This window comes from Zootermopsis nevadensis, unplaced genomic scaffold, assembly GCF_977971745.1.
Source record: "Zootermopsis nevadensis isolate Lab colony 2312 unplaced genomic scaffold, Znev_1.0 Znev_ptg000030l, whole genome shotgun sequence".
Lineage (NCBI taxonomy): Eukaryota > Metazoa > Arthropoda > Insecta > Blattodea > Termopsidae > Zootermopsis > Zootermopsis nevadensis.
Genome location: NW_028259162.1, coordinates 10,195,503 through 10,211,387, shown reverse-complemented (window position 1 = coordinate 10,211,387; position 15,885 = coordinate 10,195,503). Strand labels below are relative to the sequence as shown.

The 15,885-nt window shown below is 41.3% G+C and overlaps 1 protein-coding gene across 1 annotated transcript in view; it reads right to left on the bottom strand.

Moving 5' to 3' along the window:
• Positions 1 to 1,490: 1,490 nt before the first annotated feature.
• LOC110840877 (NADP-dependent malic enzyme-like) overlaps positions 1,491 to 15,885 on the bottom strand; it is an 80,375-nt gene continuing 65,980 nt past the window's right edge. The window contains exon 11 of the mRNA XM_087358464.1: positions 1,491 to 2,488. Within this exon, the coding sequence (XP_087214590.1) occupies positions 2,373 to 2,488 (116 nt within the window). The 3' untranslated portion in view covers positions 1,491 to 2,372. The remainder of the gene's footprint in view (positions 2,489 to 15,885) is intronic.

Genomic DNA, 15,885 nt, shown 5'->3' with positions numbered 1-15,885 from the left:
CCTTCCATAACTTTTCATACTAGGAACAAGAGTTAAAGTTTGAAATATGTTGTGACAAACTGATCTAGAATGAGGAACTATAGGGCTGAATACAAAAGAATAAATACAAAACATTTGGTCCAAGTATTGTGTGGCAGAACTTCAGATCCACTATCTCTTTTTTGCCCTGTATGGAGGGTGTGTGACCCTGAACATTTACAAATAGTTGATTAGAATAATAAGTAATCGTAGATGCTGCATCAATAATACAGGCATTATATTGCAAGTTCATAACAATGGTAGTAATTTTTGTGTGCTGACTCAACAGCTACAAGAGTTAGTAATAAAATGTACGTGCAACAAGCACCAGAAGAAGTTTGAATTACATGGTAGTGTCTGCAACAACTAGAAACGTGTGGTGGAAAGGCACAGGCCAGCACACATGGAGGACAGTGTTTCACACATATGTGAAGTGATTTTAAATTGTATCATTACAAAATCAAAGTGGTACAGATGATCATTACACTAGTGGAAATGTGAGTTTTGTTGGGACTCCTTACAGTTTGTGGAGCAGTACTGCAAAATGTACAATATGGTGTGTAATCAGCAAACCTGGACTGGTCTTTGTGCAGGCCACCATAAGAAGCCAATGGTACCTGCAGCAACTGCAAAATGAGGTCATTCTGGTTATTCAGAGAGCAAGGCATATGAACACAACACTTTTCCAGCGGAATGTGCACATACAGCAAATGTTGTCTTGGACATCACGGTTGATATGCTTTGTAGTCGTGTCTCGTCAAATCGATTTCCAGGGTGCTTCAGGCGTTGGTGGTCCTGGTCACCACATTCACTAGGTATGAATCTCTGCAGTTATTTCCTTTGAGGCTATGTTAAAGATTGTTTGTACCACACCAACTCACACACAGTTCAGAGTTGCAAGCAGAAATTGAAGCTGTTGATGAAGAGCTTACAGGTGACATGTCACATAACATACAGTCCACAGATCAGGAGAAAAGCCCTGGAACTGTCTATAAAAACATTATCAATGGCAGTACTGGAGTAATTTTGAATTCTAGAGGAAGTTGACTATTGACATGAGATTAAAGAATGTTATTAGGGAGTTCAGACATTGTTTGTTGTAGCTTTCAGTAAGATAATCAACATTAATGTCACCACAAATGACAGATTCTGCCTTAGGTTTATAAAGGTAATTTATAATTCCTTCTAACTTGTGTAAGAATATTTCAAAATCGCCTATGGGAGATCTGTGTATAGCTAGAATATATATGTTGGAGAATTTAGATTCCTCAGAGTTTAAGTTCAATCAGTGGCACCATACTGTGGGGTTCAAATCCCCTATTCCCACATGTTATGGGTTATTGAACCGTCTTACTACACATGGTTGTTGGCAGTTATGTTGCAGAAAATTTATTTTAGTCAGAGGCCATGTTTGATGAAAAGGATTGAGTACATAACTGGATGATGATTGTAAAAAGCAAGAAGTTATAAAATTCCATTATTTTGCATTTATTTTAGTTAAAAGCATCAACAAATTACAGCTTTTAGAAAAGTATGAATGACTAAGCCAAACCGAATTATATATATGTATGTATATAATGCATAAAATAAATCTTTTTACATAGAATACAGTAAAATAGATACATATAGAAAAGTGACATGCTTCTTATAATTATCCCTGCCTAGTTAAAGATGTACTTTAAACAGTGCTAGCAACTTGTGAAGTTAAGATTAACATTTGAGAATTAAAATAATATTGTAAGGTATAAGGATGAAATTCTGTTAAAGACATTAAAGAATAAGAGATTAATGCAATTAAAGATCTTGATATAAGGTGTCAAGTATGTAATGTCGGCTGTGGTCTTTTTCTTTACTCAGCATAGTTGCCCAAAAAAGTTACTTTCAATATTTATGTCAGAGACCACATTTAATATTTTTTTCCTCACCATAAATTGAAATTGCCTGACATATCTCATATGGATATGTGATTCCAGTTTATATTAATCTGTTTGCTTAATTTACTTGCTTATTTACAGAGGTTTATTTTGCAGTTTTTATTTAGTAATGTATGAAATAATTTTTCTGCATGTCCTTATTTCTGAGGCATAATAGCATAAGTTATTATTATTATTATTATTATTATTATTATTATTATATTATAATAATCAACAATGCACAGTATTTAAATAAGAGGAAATAATTTATGGTTCACACCACACAAAAGAATAATTGTACAGAAAAATTACAGGAAGCTACACCAGCTCTGTTTTTGAAGAAATTAGACTGCATTACCAAGCTGAACAAAATTAAAATAAAGCAAAAGAGAGTAGATAGATGTAAGCGCTGTTTTGTTATGGGTTATTGAGCTGACCTGCTCACAGTTTTGGCCAAACATATGAGCTTGGCAATGCTGATTTGTAATGGTAATCGTAGAGCTGAGCTTGGATGAAAGCTTCCTTATCCTCTGGTTCAGGGTCTGTTGAGGCCATTCCTGGAAGATATTGGTCAACAAAATGCATGCCAAATATATGAGAACATACAAAAAGCATGTTGCACTGTCATCCATTTCTACTTCTACATGTAAATTCTCCCAGACTCCACCCCTTCTAGAGCCACAATTTTTCGAAAAAAATTTGAAGTCGAAAATTCGCTATTTTTTTGGTTTTGTGCGTTTTTTGGACAATTTCCAGCGTTTTTTGATTTTTTTAAAATTTTGAATTTTTTTCAAAATTATCCCCTCCAAAAACTGACAAGCAGTTTCTGCCGGACACGGTCTCTGCAAGAACTGTCTCTGTAAGACTTGGACTTAGACATGCAGTCAGCAGACCTTGTACAGCAGAAACCGTGTGAGGCAGAGGAGAATGCGTACGGCAGAAAGCTCGTCTTCGGAAACCTACTAAGCGAGTGACCGTGTGAGGCTGAGACTAGGTCTGGCAGAGGGCGTGTGATGCAGAGACCAAGGCCTGCAGTCAGTGTGTGGAAGAACCTGGGTCTAGGAGAGAAGGGATGTGCCGAGACAGAGACGTGTTCAGGTGATTTTCGGAAGGGGAGAATTTTGAAAAAAATTGAAAAAATTCGAATAGTCAAAAAAGCTGGAAATTGTCTAAAACGAGCACAAAACCAAAAATTTTCGAAAAAAAATTGAAGTTGAAAATTCGCATTTTTTTTTTGGTTTTGTGCGCTTTTTGGACAATTTCCAGCGTTTTTTGATTTTTTTAAAATTTTGAATTTTTTTCAAAATTATCCCTTCCGAAAGCTGACAAGCAGTTTCTGCCGGACACGGTCTCTGCAAGAAACTGTCTCTGTAAGACTTGGACTTAGACATGCAGTCAGCAGACCTTGTACGGCAGAGGACAATGCGTCCGGCAGAGAGCTCGTCTTCGGCAACCTAGTACGCGAGAGACCGTGTGAGGCTACGACTAGGTCTGGCAGAGGGCGTGTGAAGCAGACACCAAGGCCTGCAGTCTGTGTGTGGAAGAACCCGGGTCTAGGAGAGAAGGGATGTGCCGGGACAGACGTGTTCAGGTGATTTTCGGAAGGGGAGAATTTTGAAAAAAATTGAAAAAATTCCAAAAGTCAAAAAATGCTGAAATATGTCTAAAACGCGCACAAAACTAAAATTTTTCGAAATTTTCGAAAAAAATTTTGAAGTTCAAAATTCGCAAATTTTTTGGTTTTGTGCGCTTTTTGGACAATTTCCAGCGTTTTTTGATTTTTTGAAAATTTTGAATTTTTTTCATAATTATCCCCTCCGAAAACTGACAAGCAGTTTCTGCCGGACACGGTCTCTGCAAGAAACTGTCTCTCTAAGACTTGGACTTAGACATGCAGTCAGCAGACCTTGTACGGCAGAGACCGTGTGAGGCAGAGGAGATTGCGTCCGGCTCTCTGCTCGTCTTCGGAAACCTAATACGCGAGTGACCGTGTGAGGCTGAGACTAGGTCTGGCAGAGGGCGTGTGATGCAGAGACCAAGGCCTGCAGTCTGTGTGTGGAAGAACCTGGGTCTAGGAGAGAAGGGATGTGCCGGGACAGAGACGTGTTCAGATAATTTTCGGAAGGGGAGAATTTTGAAAAAAATTGAAAAATTTCCAAAAGTCAAAAAATGCTGGAAATTGTCTAAAACGCGCACATAACCAAAAATTTTCGAAATTTTCGAAAAAAATTTTGAAGTTCAAAATTCGCAAATTTTTTTGTTTTGTGCGCTTTTTGGACAATTTCCAGCGTTTTTTGATTTTTTGAAAATTTTGAATTTTTTTCAAAATTATCTCCTCCGAAAACTGACAAGCAGTTTCTGCCGGGCACGGTCTCTGCAAGAAACTGTCTCTCTAAGACTTGGACTTAGACATGCAGTCAGCAGACCTTGTACGGCAGAGACCGTGTGAGGCAGAGGAGAATGCGTCCGGCAGAGAGCGTCTTCGGAAACCTAATACGCGAGTGACCGTGTGAGGCTGAGACTAGGTCTGGCAGAGGGCGTGTGATGCAGAGACCAAGGCCTGCAGTCTGTGTGTGCAAGAACCTGGGTCTAGGAGAGAAGGGATGTGCCGGGACAGAGACGTGTTCAGGTAATTTTCGGAAGTAGAGAATTTTGAAAAAAATTGAAAAATTTCGAAAAGTCAAAAAATGCTGGAAATTGTCTAAAACGCGCAGAAAACAAAATTTTTTCAAAATTTTCGAAACAAATTTTGAAGTTCAAAATTCGCAAATTTTTTGGTTTTGTGCGCTTTTTGGACAATTTCCAGCGTTTTTTGATTTTTTGAAAATTTTTAATTTTTTCAAAATTATCCCCTCCGAAAACTGACAAGGAGTTTCTGCCGGACACGGTCTCTGCAAGAAACTGTCTCTGTAAGACTTGGACTTAGACATGCAGACAGCAGACCTTGTACGGCAGAGGACAATGCGTCCGGCAGAGAGCTCGTCTTCGGCAACCTAGTACGCGAAAGATCGTGTGAGGCTACGACTACGTCTGGCAGAGGGCGTGTGAAGCAGACACCAAGGCCTGCAGTCTGTGTGGAAGAACCCGGGTCTAGGAGAGAAGGGATGTGCCGGGACAGACGTGTTCAGGTGATTTTCGGAAGGGGAGAATTTTGAAAAAAATTGAAAAATTTCCAAAAGTAAAAAAAATGCTGGAAATTGTCTAAAACGCGCACAAAACCAAAATTTTTCGAAATTTTCGAAAAAAAATTTGAAGTTGAAAATTCGCAATTTTTTTGGTTTTGTGCGCTTTTTGGAGAATTTCCAGCGTTTTTTGATTTAATTAAAATTTTGAATTTTTTTTCAAAATTATCCCTTCCGAAAACTGACAAGCAGTTTCTGCCGGACACGGTCTCTGCAAGAAACTGTCTCTGTAAGACTTGGACTTAGACATGCAGTCAGCAGACCTTGTACGGCAGAGGACAATGCGTCCGGCAGAGACCTCGTCTTCGGCAACCTAGTACGCGAGAGACCGTGTGAGGCTAAGACTAGGTCTGGCAGAGGGCGTGTGAAGCAGACACCAAGGCCTGCAGTCTGTGTGTGGAAGAACCCGGGTCTAGGAGAGAAGGGATGTGCCGGGACAGACGTGTTCAGGTGATTTTAGGAAGGGGAAAATTTTGAAAAAAATTGAAAAATTTCCAAAAGTCAAAAAATGCTGGAAATTGTCTAAAACGCACAAAACCAAAATTTTTCGAAATTTTCGAAAAAAATTTTGAAGTTGAAAATTCGCAAATTTTTTGGTATTGTGCGCTTTTTGGACAATTTCCAGCGTTTATTGATTTTTTGAAAATTTTGAATTTTTTTCAAAATTATCCCCTCCGAAAACTGACAAGCAGTTTCTGCCGGACACGGTCTCTGCAAGAAACTGTCTCTGTAAGACTTGGACTTAGACATGCAGTCAGCAGACCTTGTACGGCAGAGGACAATGCGTCCGGCAGAGAGCTCGTCTTCGGCAACCTAGTACGCGAGAGACCGTGTGAGGCTACGACTAGGTCTGGAAGAGGGCGTGTGAAGCAGACACCAAGGCCTGCAGTCTGTGTGTGGAAGAACCCGGGTCTAGGAGAGAAGGGATGTGCCGGGACAGACGTGTTCAGGTGATTTTCGTAAGGGGAGAATTTTGAAAAAAATTGAAAAAAATTCCAAAAGTCAAAAAATGCTGGAATGTGTCTAAAACGCGCACAAAACTAAATTTTTTCGAAATTTTCGAAAAAAATTTTGAAGTTCAAAATTCGCAAATTTTTTGGTTTTGTGCGCTTTTTGGACAATTTCCAGCGTTTTTTGATTTTTTGAATTTTTTTCATAATTATCCCCTCCGAAAACTGACAAGCAGTTTCTGCCGGACACGGTCTCTGCAAGAAACTGTCTCTCTAAGACTTGGACTTAGACATGCAGTCAGCAGACCTTGTACGGCAGAGACCGTGTGAGGCAAAGGAGATTGCGTCCGGCTCTCTGCTCGTCTTCGGAAACCTAATACGCGAGTGACCGTGTGAGGCTGAGACTAGGTCTGGCAGAGGGCGTGTGATGCAGAGACCAAGGCCTGCAGTCTGTGTGTGGAAGAACCTGGGTCTAGGAGAGAAGGGATGTGCCGGGACAGAGACGTGTTCAGATAATTTTCGGAAGGGGAGAATTTTGAAAAAAATTGAAAAATTTCCAAAAGTCAAAAAATGCTGGAAATTGTCTAAAACGCGCACATAACCAAAAATTTTCGAAATTTTCGAAAAAAATTTTGAAGTTCAAAATTCGCAAATTTTTTTGTTTTGTGCGCTTTTTGGACAATTTCCAGCGTTTTTTGATTTTTTGAAAATTTTGAATTTTTTTCAAAATTATCTCCTCCGAAAACTGACAAGCAGTTTCTGCCGGGCACGGTCTCTGCAAGAAACTGTCTCTCTAAGACTTGGACTTAGACATGCAGTCAGCAGACCTTGTACGGCAGAGACCGTGTGAGGCAGAGGAGAATGCGTCCGGCAGAGAGCGTCTTCGGAAACCTAATACGCGAGTGACCGTGTGAGGCTGAGACTAGGTCTGGCAGAGGGCGCGTGATGCAGAGACCAAGGCCTGCAGTCTGTGTGTGCAAGAACCTGGGTCTAGGAGAGAAGGGATGTGCCGGGACAGAGACGTGTTCAGGTAATTTTCGGAAGTACAGAATTTTGAAAAAAATTGAAAATTTTCGAAAAGTCAAAAAATGCTGGAAATTGTCTAAAACGCGCAGAAAACAAAATTTTTTCAAAATTTTCGAAACAAATTTTGAAGTTCAAAATTCGCAAATTTTTTGGTTTTGTGCGCTTTTTGGACAATTTCCAGCGTTTTTTGATTTTTTGAAAATTTTTAATTTTTTCAAAATTATCCCCTCCGAAAACTGACAAGGAGTTTCTGCCGGACACGGTCTCTGCAAGAAACTGTCTCTGTAAGACTTGGACTTAGACATGCAGACAGCAGACCTTGTACGGCAGAGGACAATGCGTCCGGCAGAGAGCTCGTCTTCGGCAACCTAGTACGCGAAAGATCGTGTGAGGCTACGACTACGTCTGGCAGAGGGCGTGTGAAGCAGACACCAAGGCCTGCAGTCTGTGTGGAAGAACCCGGGTCTAGGAGAGAAGGGATGTGCCGGGACAGACGTGTTCAGGTGATTTTCGGAAGGGGAGAATTTTGAAAAAAATTGAAAAATTTCCAAAAGTAAAAAATGCTGGAATTTGTCTAAAACGCGCACAAAACCAAAATTTTTCGAAATTTTCGAAAAAAAATTTGAAGTTGAAAATTCGCAATTTTTTTGGTTTTGTGCGCTTTTTGGAGAATTTCCAGCGTTTTTTGATTTTTTTAAAATTTTGAATTTTTTTCAAAATTATCCCTTCCGAAAACTGACAAGCAGTTTCTGCCGGACACGGTCTCTGCAAGAAACTGTCTCTGTAAGACTTGGACTTAGACATGCAGTCAGCAGACCTTGTACGGCAGAGGACAATGCGTCCGGCAGAGACCTCGTCTTCGGCAACCTAGTACGCGAGAGACCGTGTGAGGCTAAGACTAGGTCTGGCAGAGGGCGTGTGAAGCAGACACCAAGGCCTGCAGTCTGTGTGTGGAAGAACCCGGGTCTAGGAGAGAAGGGATGTGCCTGGACAGACGTGTTCAGGTGATTTTAGGAAGGGGAAAATTTTGAAAAAAATTGAAAAATTTCCAAAAGTCAAAAAATGCTGGAAATTGTCTAAAACGCGGACATAACCAAAATTTTTCGAAATTTTCGAAAAAAATTTTGAAGTTCAAAATTCGCAAATTTTTTGGTTTTGTGCGCTTTTTGGACAATTTCCAGCGTTTTTTGATTTTTTGAAAATTTTTAATTTTTTCAAAATTATCCCCTCCGAAAACTGACAAGGAGTTTCTGCCGGACACGGTCTCTGCAAGAAACTGTCTCTGTAAGACTTGGACTTAGACATGCAGTCAGCAGACCTTGTACGGCAGAGGACAATGCGTCCGGCAGAGACCTCGTCTTCGGCAACCTAGTACGCGAGAGACCATGTGAGGCTAAGACTAGGTCTGGCAGAGGGCGTGTGAAGCAGACATCAAGGCCTGCAGTCTCTGTGTGGAAGAACCCGGGTCTAGGAGAGAAGGGATGTGCCGGGACAGACGTGTTCAGGTGATTTTAGGAAGGGGAAAATTTTGAAAAAAATTGAAAAATTTCCAAAAGTCAAAAAATGCTGGAAATTGTCTAAAACGCGCACAAAACCAAAATTTTTCGAAATTTTCGAAAAAAATTTTGAAGTTGAAAATTCGAAAATTTTTTGGTTTTGTGCGCTTTTTGGACAATTTCCAGCGTTTATTGATTTTTTGAAAATTTTGAATTTTTTTCAAAATTATCCCCTCCGAAAACTGACAAGCAGTTTCTGCCGGACACGGTCTCTGCAAGAAACTGTCTCTGTAAGACTTGGACTTAGACATGCAGTCAGCAGACCTTGTACGGCAGAGGACAATGCGTCCGGCAGAGAGCTCGTCTTCGGCAACCTAGTACGCGAGAGACCGTGTGAGGCTACGACTAGGTCTGGAAGAGGGCGTGTGAAGCAGACACCAAGGCCTGCAGTCTGTGTGTGGAAGAACCCGGGTCTAGGAGAGAAGGGATGTGCCGGGACAGACGTGTTCAGGTGATTTTCGGAAGGGGAGAATTTTGAAAAAAATTGAAAAAAATTCCAAAAGTCAAAAAATGCTGGAATGTGTCTAAAACGCGCACAAAACTAAATTTTTTCGAAATTTTCGAAAAAAATTTTGAAGTTCAAAATTCGCAAATTTTTTGGTTTTGTGCGCTTTTTGGACAATTTCCAGCGTTTTTTGATTTTTTGAAAATTTTGAATATTTTTCAAAATTATCCCCTCCGAAAACTGACAAGCAGTTTCTGCCGGACACGGTCTCTGCAAGAAACTGTCTCTCTCAGACTTGGACTTAGACATGCAGTCAGCAGACCTTGTACGGCAGAGGACAATGCGTCCGGCAGAGACCTCGTCTTCGACAACCTAGTACGCGAGAGACCGTGTGAGGCTAAGATTAGGTCTGGCAGAGGGCGTGCGAAGCAGACACCAAGGCCTGCAGTCTGTGTGTGGAAGAACCCGGGTCTAGGAGAGAAGGGATGTGCCGGGACAGACGTGTTCAGGTGATTTTCGGAAGGGGAGAATTTTGAAAAAAATTGAAAAAATTCCAAAAGTCAAAAAATGCTGGAATGTGTCTAAAACGCGCACAAAACCAAAATTTTTCGAAATTTTCGAAAAAAAATTTGAAGTTCAAAATACGCAATTTTTTTGGTTTTGTGCGGTTCTTGGAGAATTTTCAGCGTTTTTTGATTTTTTTAAAATTTTGAATTTTTTTCAAAATTATCCCTTCCGAAAACTGACAAGCAGTTTCTGCCGGACACGGTCTCTGCAAGAAACTGTCTCTGTAAGACTTGGACTTAGACATGCAGTCAGCAGACCTTGTACGGCAGAGGAGAATGCGTCCGGCAGAGACCTCGTCTTCGGCAACCTAGTACGCGAGAGACCGTGTGAGGCTACGACTAGGTCTGGCAGAGGGCGTGTGAAGCAGACACCAAGGCCTGCAGTCTGTGTGTGGAAGAACCCGGGTCTAGGAGAGAAGGGATGTGCCGGGACAGACGTGTTCAGGTGATTTTCGGAAGGGGAGAATTTTGAAAAAAATTGAAAAAATTCCAAAAGTCAAAAAATGCTGGATTGTGACTAAAACGCGCACAAAACCTAAATTTTTCGAAATTTTCGAAAGAAAACTTGAAGTTGAAAATTCGCAAATTTTTTGGTTTTGTGCGCTTTTTGGACAATTTCCAGCGTTTTTTGATTTTTTGAAAATTTTGAATTTTTTTCAAAATTATCCCCTCCGAAAACTGACAAGCAGTTTCTGCAGCACACGGTCTCTGCAAGAAGCTGTCTCTGTAAGACTTGGACTTAGACATGCAGTCAGCAGACCTTGTACGGCAGAGGACAATGCGTCCGGCAGAGACCTCGTCTTCGGCAACCTAGTACGCGAGAGACCGTGTGAGGCTAAGATTAGGTCTGGCAGAGGGCGTGCGAAGCAGACAACAAGGCCTGCAGTCTGTGTGTGGAAGAACCCGGGTCTAGGAGAGAAGGGATGTGCCGGGACAGACGTGTTCAGGTGATTTTCGGAAGGGGAGAATTTTCAAAAAAATTGAAAAAATTCCAAAAGTCAAAAAATGCTGGAATGTGCCTAAAACGCGCAGAAAACCAATTTTTTTCGAAATTTTCGAAAAAAAATTTGAAGTTCAAAATTCGCAAATTTTTTGGTTTTGTGCGCTTTTTGGACAATTTCCAGCGTTTTTTGATTTTTTGTAAATTTTGAATTTTTTTCAAAATTATCCCCTCCGAAAACTGACAAGCAGATTCTGCCGGGCACGGTCTCTGCAAGAAACTGTCTCTCTGAGACTTGGACTTAGACATGCAGTCAGCAGACCTTGTACGGCAGAGACCGTGTGAGGCAGAGGAGAATGCGTCCGGCAGAGAGCGTCTTCGGAAACCTAATACGCGAGTGACCGTGTGAGGCTGAGACTATGTCTGGCAGAGGGCGTGTCATGCAGAGACCAAGGCCTGCAGTCTGTGTGTGCAAGAACCTGGGTCTAGGAGAGAAGGGATGTGCCAGGACAGAGACGTGTTCAGGTAATTTTCGGAAGTAGAGAATTTTGAAAAAAATTGAAAAATTACGAAAAGTCAAAAAATGCTGGAAATTGTCTAAATCGCGCAGAAAACAAAATTTTTTCAAAATTTTCAAAAAAAAATTTGAAGTTCAAAATTCGCAAATTCTTTGGTTTTGTGCGCTTTTTGGACAATTTCCAGCGTTTTTTGATTTTTTTAAAATTTTGAATTTTTTTCAAAATTATCCCTTCCGAAAACTGACAAGCAGTTTCTGCCGGACACGGTCTCTGCAAGAAACTGTCTCTGTAAGACTTGGACTTAGACATGCAGTCAGCAGACCTTGTACGGCAGAGGACAATGCGTCCGGCAGAGACCTCGTCTTCGGCAACCTACTACGCGAGAGACCGTGTGAGGCTAAGACTAGGTCTGGCAGAGGGCGTGTGAAGCAGACACCAAGGCCTGCAGTCTGTGTGTGGAAGAACCCGGGTCTAGGAGAGAAGGGATGTGCCGGGACAGACGTGTTCAGGTGATTTTAGGAAGGGGAAAATTTTGAAAAAAATTGAAAAATTTCCAAAAGTCAAAAAATGCTGGAAATTGTCTAAAACGCACAAAACCAAAATTTTTCGAAATTTTCGAAAAAAATTTTGAAGTTGAAAATTCGCAAATTTTTTGGTTTTGTGCGCTTTTTGGACAATTTCCAGCGTTTATTGATTTTTTGAAAATTTTGAATTTTTTTCAAAATTATCCCCTCCGAAAACTGACAAGCAGTTTCTGCCGGACACGGTCTCTGCAAGAAACTGTCTCTGTAAGACTTGGACTTAGACATGCAGTCAGCAGACCTTGTACGGCAGAGGACAATGCGTCCGGCAGAGAGCTCGTCTTCGGCAACCTAGTACGCGAGAGACCGTGTGAGGCTACGACTAGGTCTGGAAGAGGGCGTGTGAAGCAGACACCAAGGCCTGCAGTCTGTGTGTGGAAGAACCCGGGTCTAGGAGAGAAGGGATGTGACGGGACAGACGTGTTCAGGTGATTTTCGGAAGGGGAGAATTTTGAAAAAAATTGAAAAAATTCCAAAAGTCAAAAAATGCTGGAATGTGTCTAAAACGCGCACAAAACTAAAATTTTTCGAAATTTTCGAAAGAAATTTTGAAGTTCAAAATTCGCAAATTTTTTGGTTTTGTGCGCTTTTTGGACAATTTCCAGCGGTTTTTGATTTTTTGAAAATTTTGAATTTTTTTCATAATTATCCCCTCCGAAAACTGACAAGCAGTTTCTGCCGGACACGGTCTCTGCAAGAAACTGTCTCTCTAAGACTTGGACTTAGACATGCAGTCAGCAGACCTTGTACGGCAGAGACCGTGTGAGGCAGAGGAGATTGCGTCCGGCTCTCTGCTCGTCTTCGGAAACCTAATACGCGAGTGACCGTGTGAGGCTGAGACTAGGTCTGGCAGAGGGCGTGTGATGCAGAGACCAAGGCCTGCAGTCTGTGTGTGGAAGAACCTGGGTCTAGGAGAGAAGGGATGTGCCGGGACAGAGACGTGTTCAGATAATTTTCGGAAGGGGAGAATTTTGAAAAAAATTGAAAAATTTCCAAAAGTCAAAAAATGCTGGAAATTGTCTAAAACGCGCACATAACCAAAAATTTTCGAAATTTTCGAAAAAAATTTTGAAGTTGAAAATTCGCAAATTTTTTTGTTTTGTGCGCTTTTTGGACAATTTCCAGCGTTTTTTGATTTTTTGAAAATTTTGAATTTTTTTCAAAATTATCTCCTCCGAAAACTGACAAGCAGTTTCTGCCGGGCACGGTCTCTGCAAGAAACTGTCTCTCTAAGACTTGGACTTAGACATGCAGTCAGCAGACCTTGTACGGCAGAGACCGTGTGAGGCAGAGGAGATTGCGTCCGGCTCTCTGCTCGTCTTCGGAAACCTAATACGCGAGTGACCGTGTGAGGCTGAGACTAGGTCTGGCAGAGGGCGTGTGATGCAGAGACCAAGGCCTGCAGTCTGTGTGTGCAAGAACCTGGGTCTAGGAGAGAAGGGATGTGCCGGGACAGAGACGTGTTCAGGTAATTTTCGGAAGTAGAGAATTTTGAAAAAAATTGAAAAATTTCGAAAAGTCAAAAAATGCTGGAAATTGTCTAAAACGCGCAGAAAACAAAATTTTTTCAAAATTTTCGAAACAAATTTTGAAGTTCAAAATTCGCAAATTTTTTGGTTTTGTGCGCTTTTTGGACAATTTCCAGCGTTTTTTGATTTTTTGAAAATTTTTAATTTTTTCAAAATTATCCCCTCCGAAAACTGACAAGGAGTTTCTGCCGCACACGGTCTCTGCAAGAAACTGTCTCTGTAAGACTTGGACTTAGACATGCAGACAGCAGACCTTGTACGGCAGAGGACAATGCGTCCGGCAGAGAGCTCGTCTTCGGCAACCTAGTACGCGAAAGATCGTGTGAGGCTACGACTACGTCTGGCAGAGGGCGTGTGAAGCAGACACCAAGGCCTGCAGTCTGTGTGGAAGAACCCGGGTCTAGGAGAGAAGGGATGTGCCGGGACAGACGTGTTCAGGTGATTTTCGGAAGGGGAGAATTTTGAAAAAAATTGAAAAATTTCCAAAAGTAAAAAATGCTGGAATTTGTCTAAAACGCGCACAAAACCAAAATTTTTCGAAATTTTCGAAAAAAAATTTGAAGTTGAAAATTCGCAATTTTTTTGGTTTTGTGCGCTTTTTGGAGAATTTCCAGCGTTTTTTGATTTTTTTAAAATTTTGAATTTTTTTCAAAATTATCCCTTCCGAAAACTGACAAGCAGTTTCTGCCGGACACGGTCTCTGCAAGAAACTGTCTCTGTAAGACTTGGACTTAGACATGCAGTCAGCAGACCTTGTACGGCAGAGGACAATGCGTCCGGCAGAGACCTCGTCTTCGGCAACCTAGTACGCGAGAGACCGTGTGAGGCTAAGACTAGGTCTGGCAGAGGGCGTGTGAAGCAGACACCAAGGCCTGCAGTCTGTGTGTGGAAGAACCCGGGTCTAGGAGAGAAGGGATGTGCCTGGACAGACGTGTTCAGGTGATTTTAGGAAGGGGAAAATTTTGAAAAAAATTGAAAAATTTCCAAAAGTCAAAAAATGCTGGAAATTGTCTAAAACGCGGACATAACCAAAAATTTTCGAAATTTTCGAAAAAAATTTTGAAGTTCAAAATTCGCAAATTTTTTGGTTTTGTGCGCTTTTTGGACAATTTCCAGCGTTTTTTGATTTTTTGAAAATTTTTAATTTTTTCAAAATTATCCCCTCCGAAAACTGACAAGGAGTTTCTGCCGGACACGGTCTCTGCAAGAAACTGTCTCTGTAAGACTTGGACTTAGACATGCAGTCAGCAGACCTTGTACGGCAGAGGACAATGCGTCCGGCAGAGACCTCGTCTTCGGCAACCTAGTACGCGAGAGACCATGTGAGGCTAAGACTAGGTCTGGCAGAGGGCGTGTGAAGCAGACATCAAGGCCTGCAGTCTCTGTGTGGAAGAACCCGGGTCTAGGAGAGAAGGGATGTGCCGGGACAGACGTGTTCAGGTGATTTTAGGAAGGGGAAAATTTTGAAAAAAATTGAAAAATTTCCAAAAGTCAAAAAATGCTGGAAATTGTCTAAAACGCGCACAAAACCAAAATTTTTCGAAATTTTCGAAAAAAATTTTGAAGTTGAAAATTCGAAAATTTTTTGGTTTTGTGCGCTTTTTGGACAATTTCCAGCGTTTATTGATTTTTTGAAAATTTTGAATTTTTTTCAAAATTATCCCCTCCGAAAACTGACAAGCAGTTTCTGCCGGACAAGGTCTCTGCAAGAAACTGTCTCTGTAAGACTTGGACTTAGATATGCAGTCAGCAGACCTTGTACGGCAGAGGACAATGCGTCCGGCAGAGAGCTCGTCTTCGGCAACCTAGTACGCGAGAGACCGTGTGAGGCTACGACTAGGTCTGGAAGAGGGCGTGTGAAGCAGACACCAAGGCCTGCAGTCTGTGTGTGGAAGAACCCGGGTCTAGGAGAGAAGGGATGTGCCGGGACAGACGTGTTCAGGTGATTTTCGGAAGGGGAGAATTTTGAAAAAAATTGAAAAAAATTCCAAAAGTCAAAAAATGCTGGAATGTGTCTAAAACGCGCACAAAACTAAATTTTTTCGAAATTTTCGAAAAAAATTTTGAAGTTCAAAATTCGCAAATTTTTTGGTTTTGTGCGCTTTTTGGACAATTTCCAGCGTTTTTTGATTTTTTGAAAATTTTGAATATTTTTCAAAATTATCCCCTCCGAAAACTGACAAGCAGTTTCTGCCGGACACGGTCTCTGCAAGAAACTGTCTCTCTGAGACTTGGACTTAGACATGCAGTCAGCAGACCTTGTACGGCAGAGACCGTGTGAGGCAGAGGAGAATGCGTCCGGCAGAGAGCGTCTTCGGAAACCTAATACGCGAGTGACCGTGTGAGGCTGAGACTATGTCTGGCAGAGGGCGTGTCATGCAGAGACCAAGGCCTGCAGTCTGTGTGTGCAAGAACCTGGGTCTAGGAGAGAAGGGATGTGCCAGGACAGAGACGTGTTCAGGTAATTTTCGGAAGTAGAGAATTTTGAAAAAAATTGAAAAATTACGAAAAGTCAAAAAATGCTGGAAATTGTCTAAATCGCGCAGAAAACAAAATTTTTTCAAAATTTTCAAAAAAAAATTTGAAGTTCAAAATTCGCAAATTCTTTGGTTTTGTGCGCTTTTTGGACAATTTCCAGCGTTTTTTGATTTTTTTAAAATT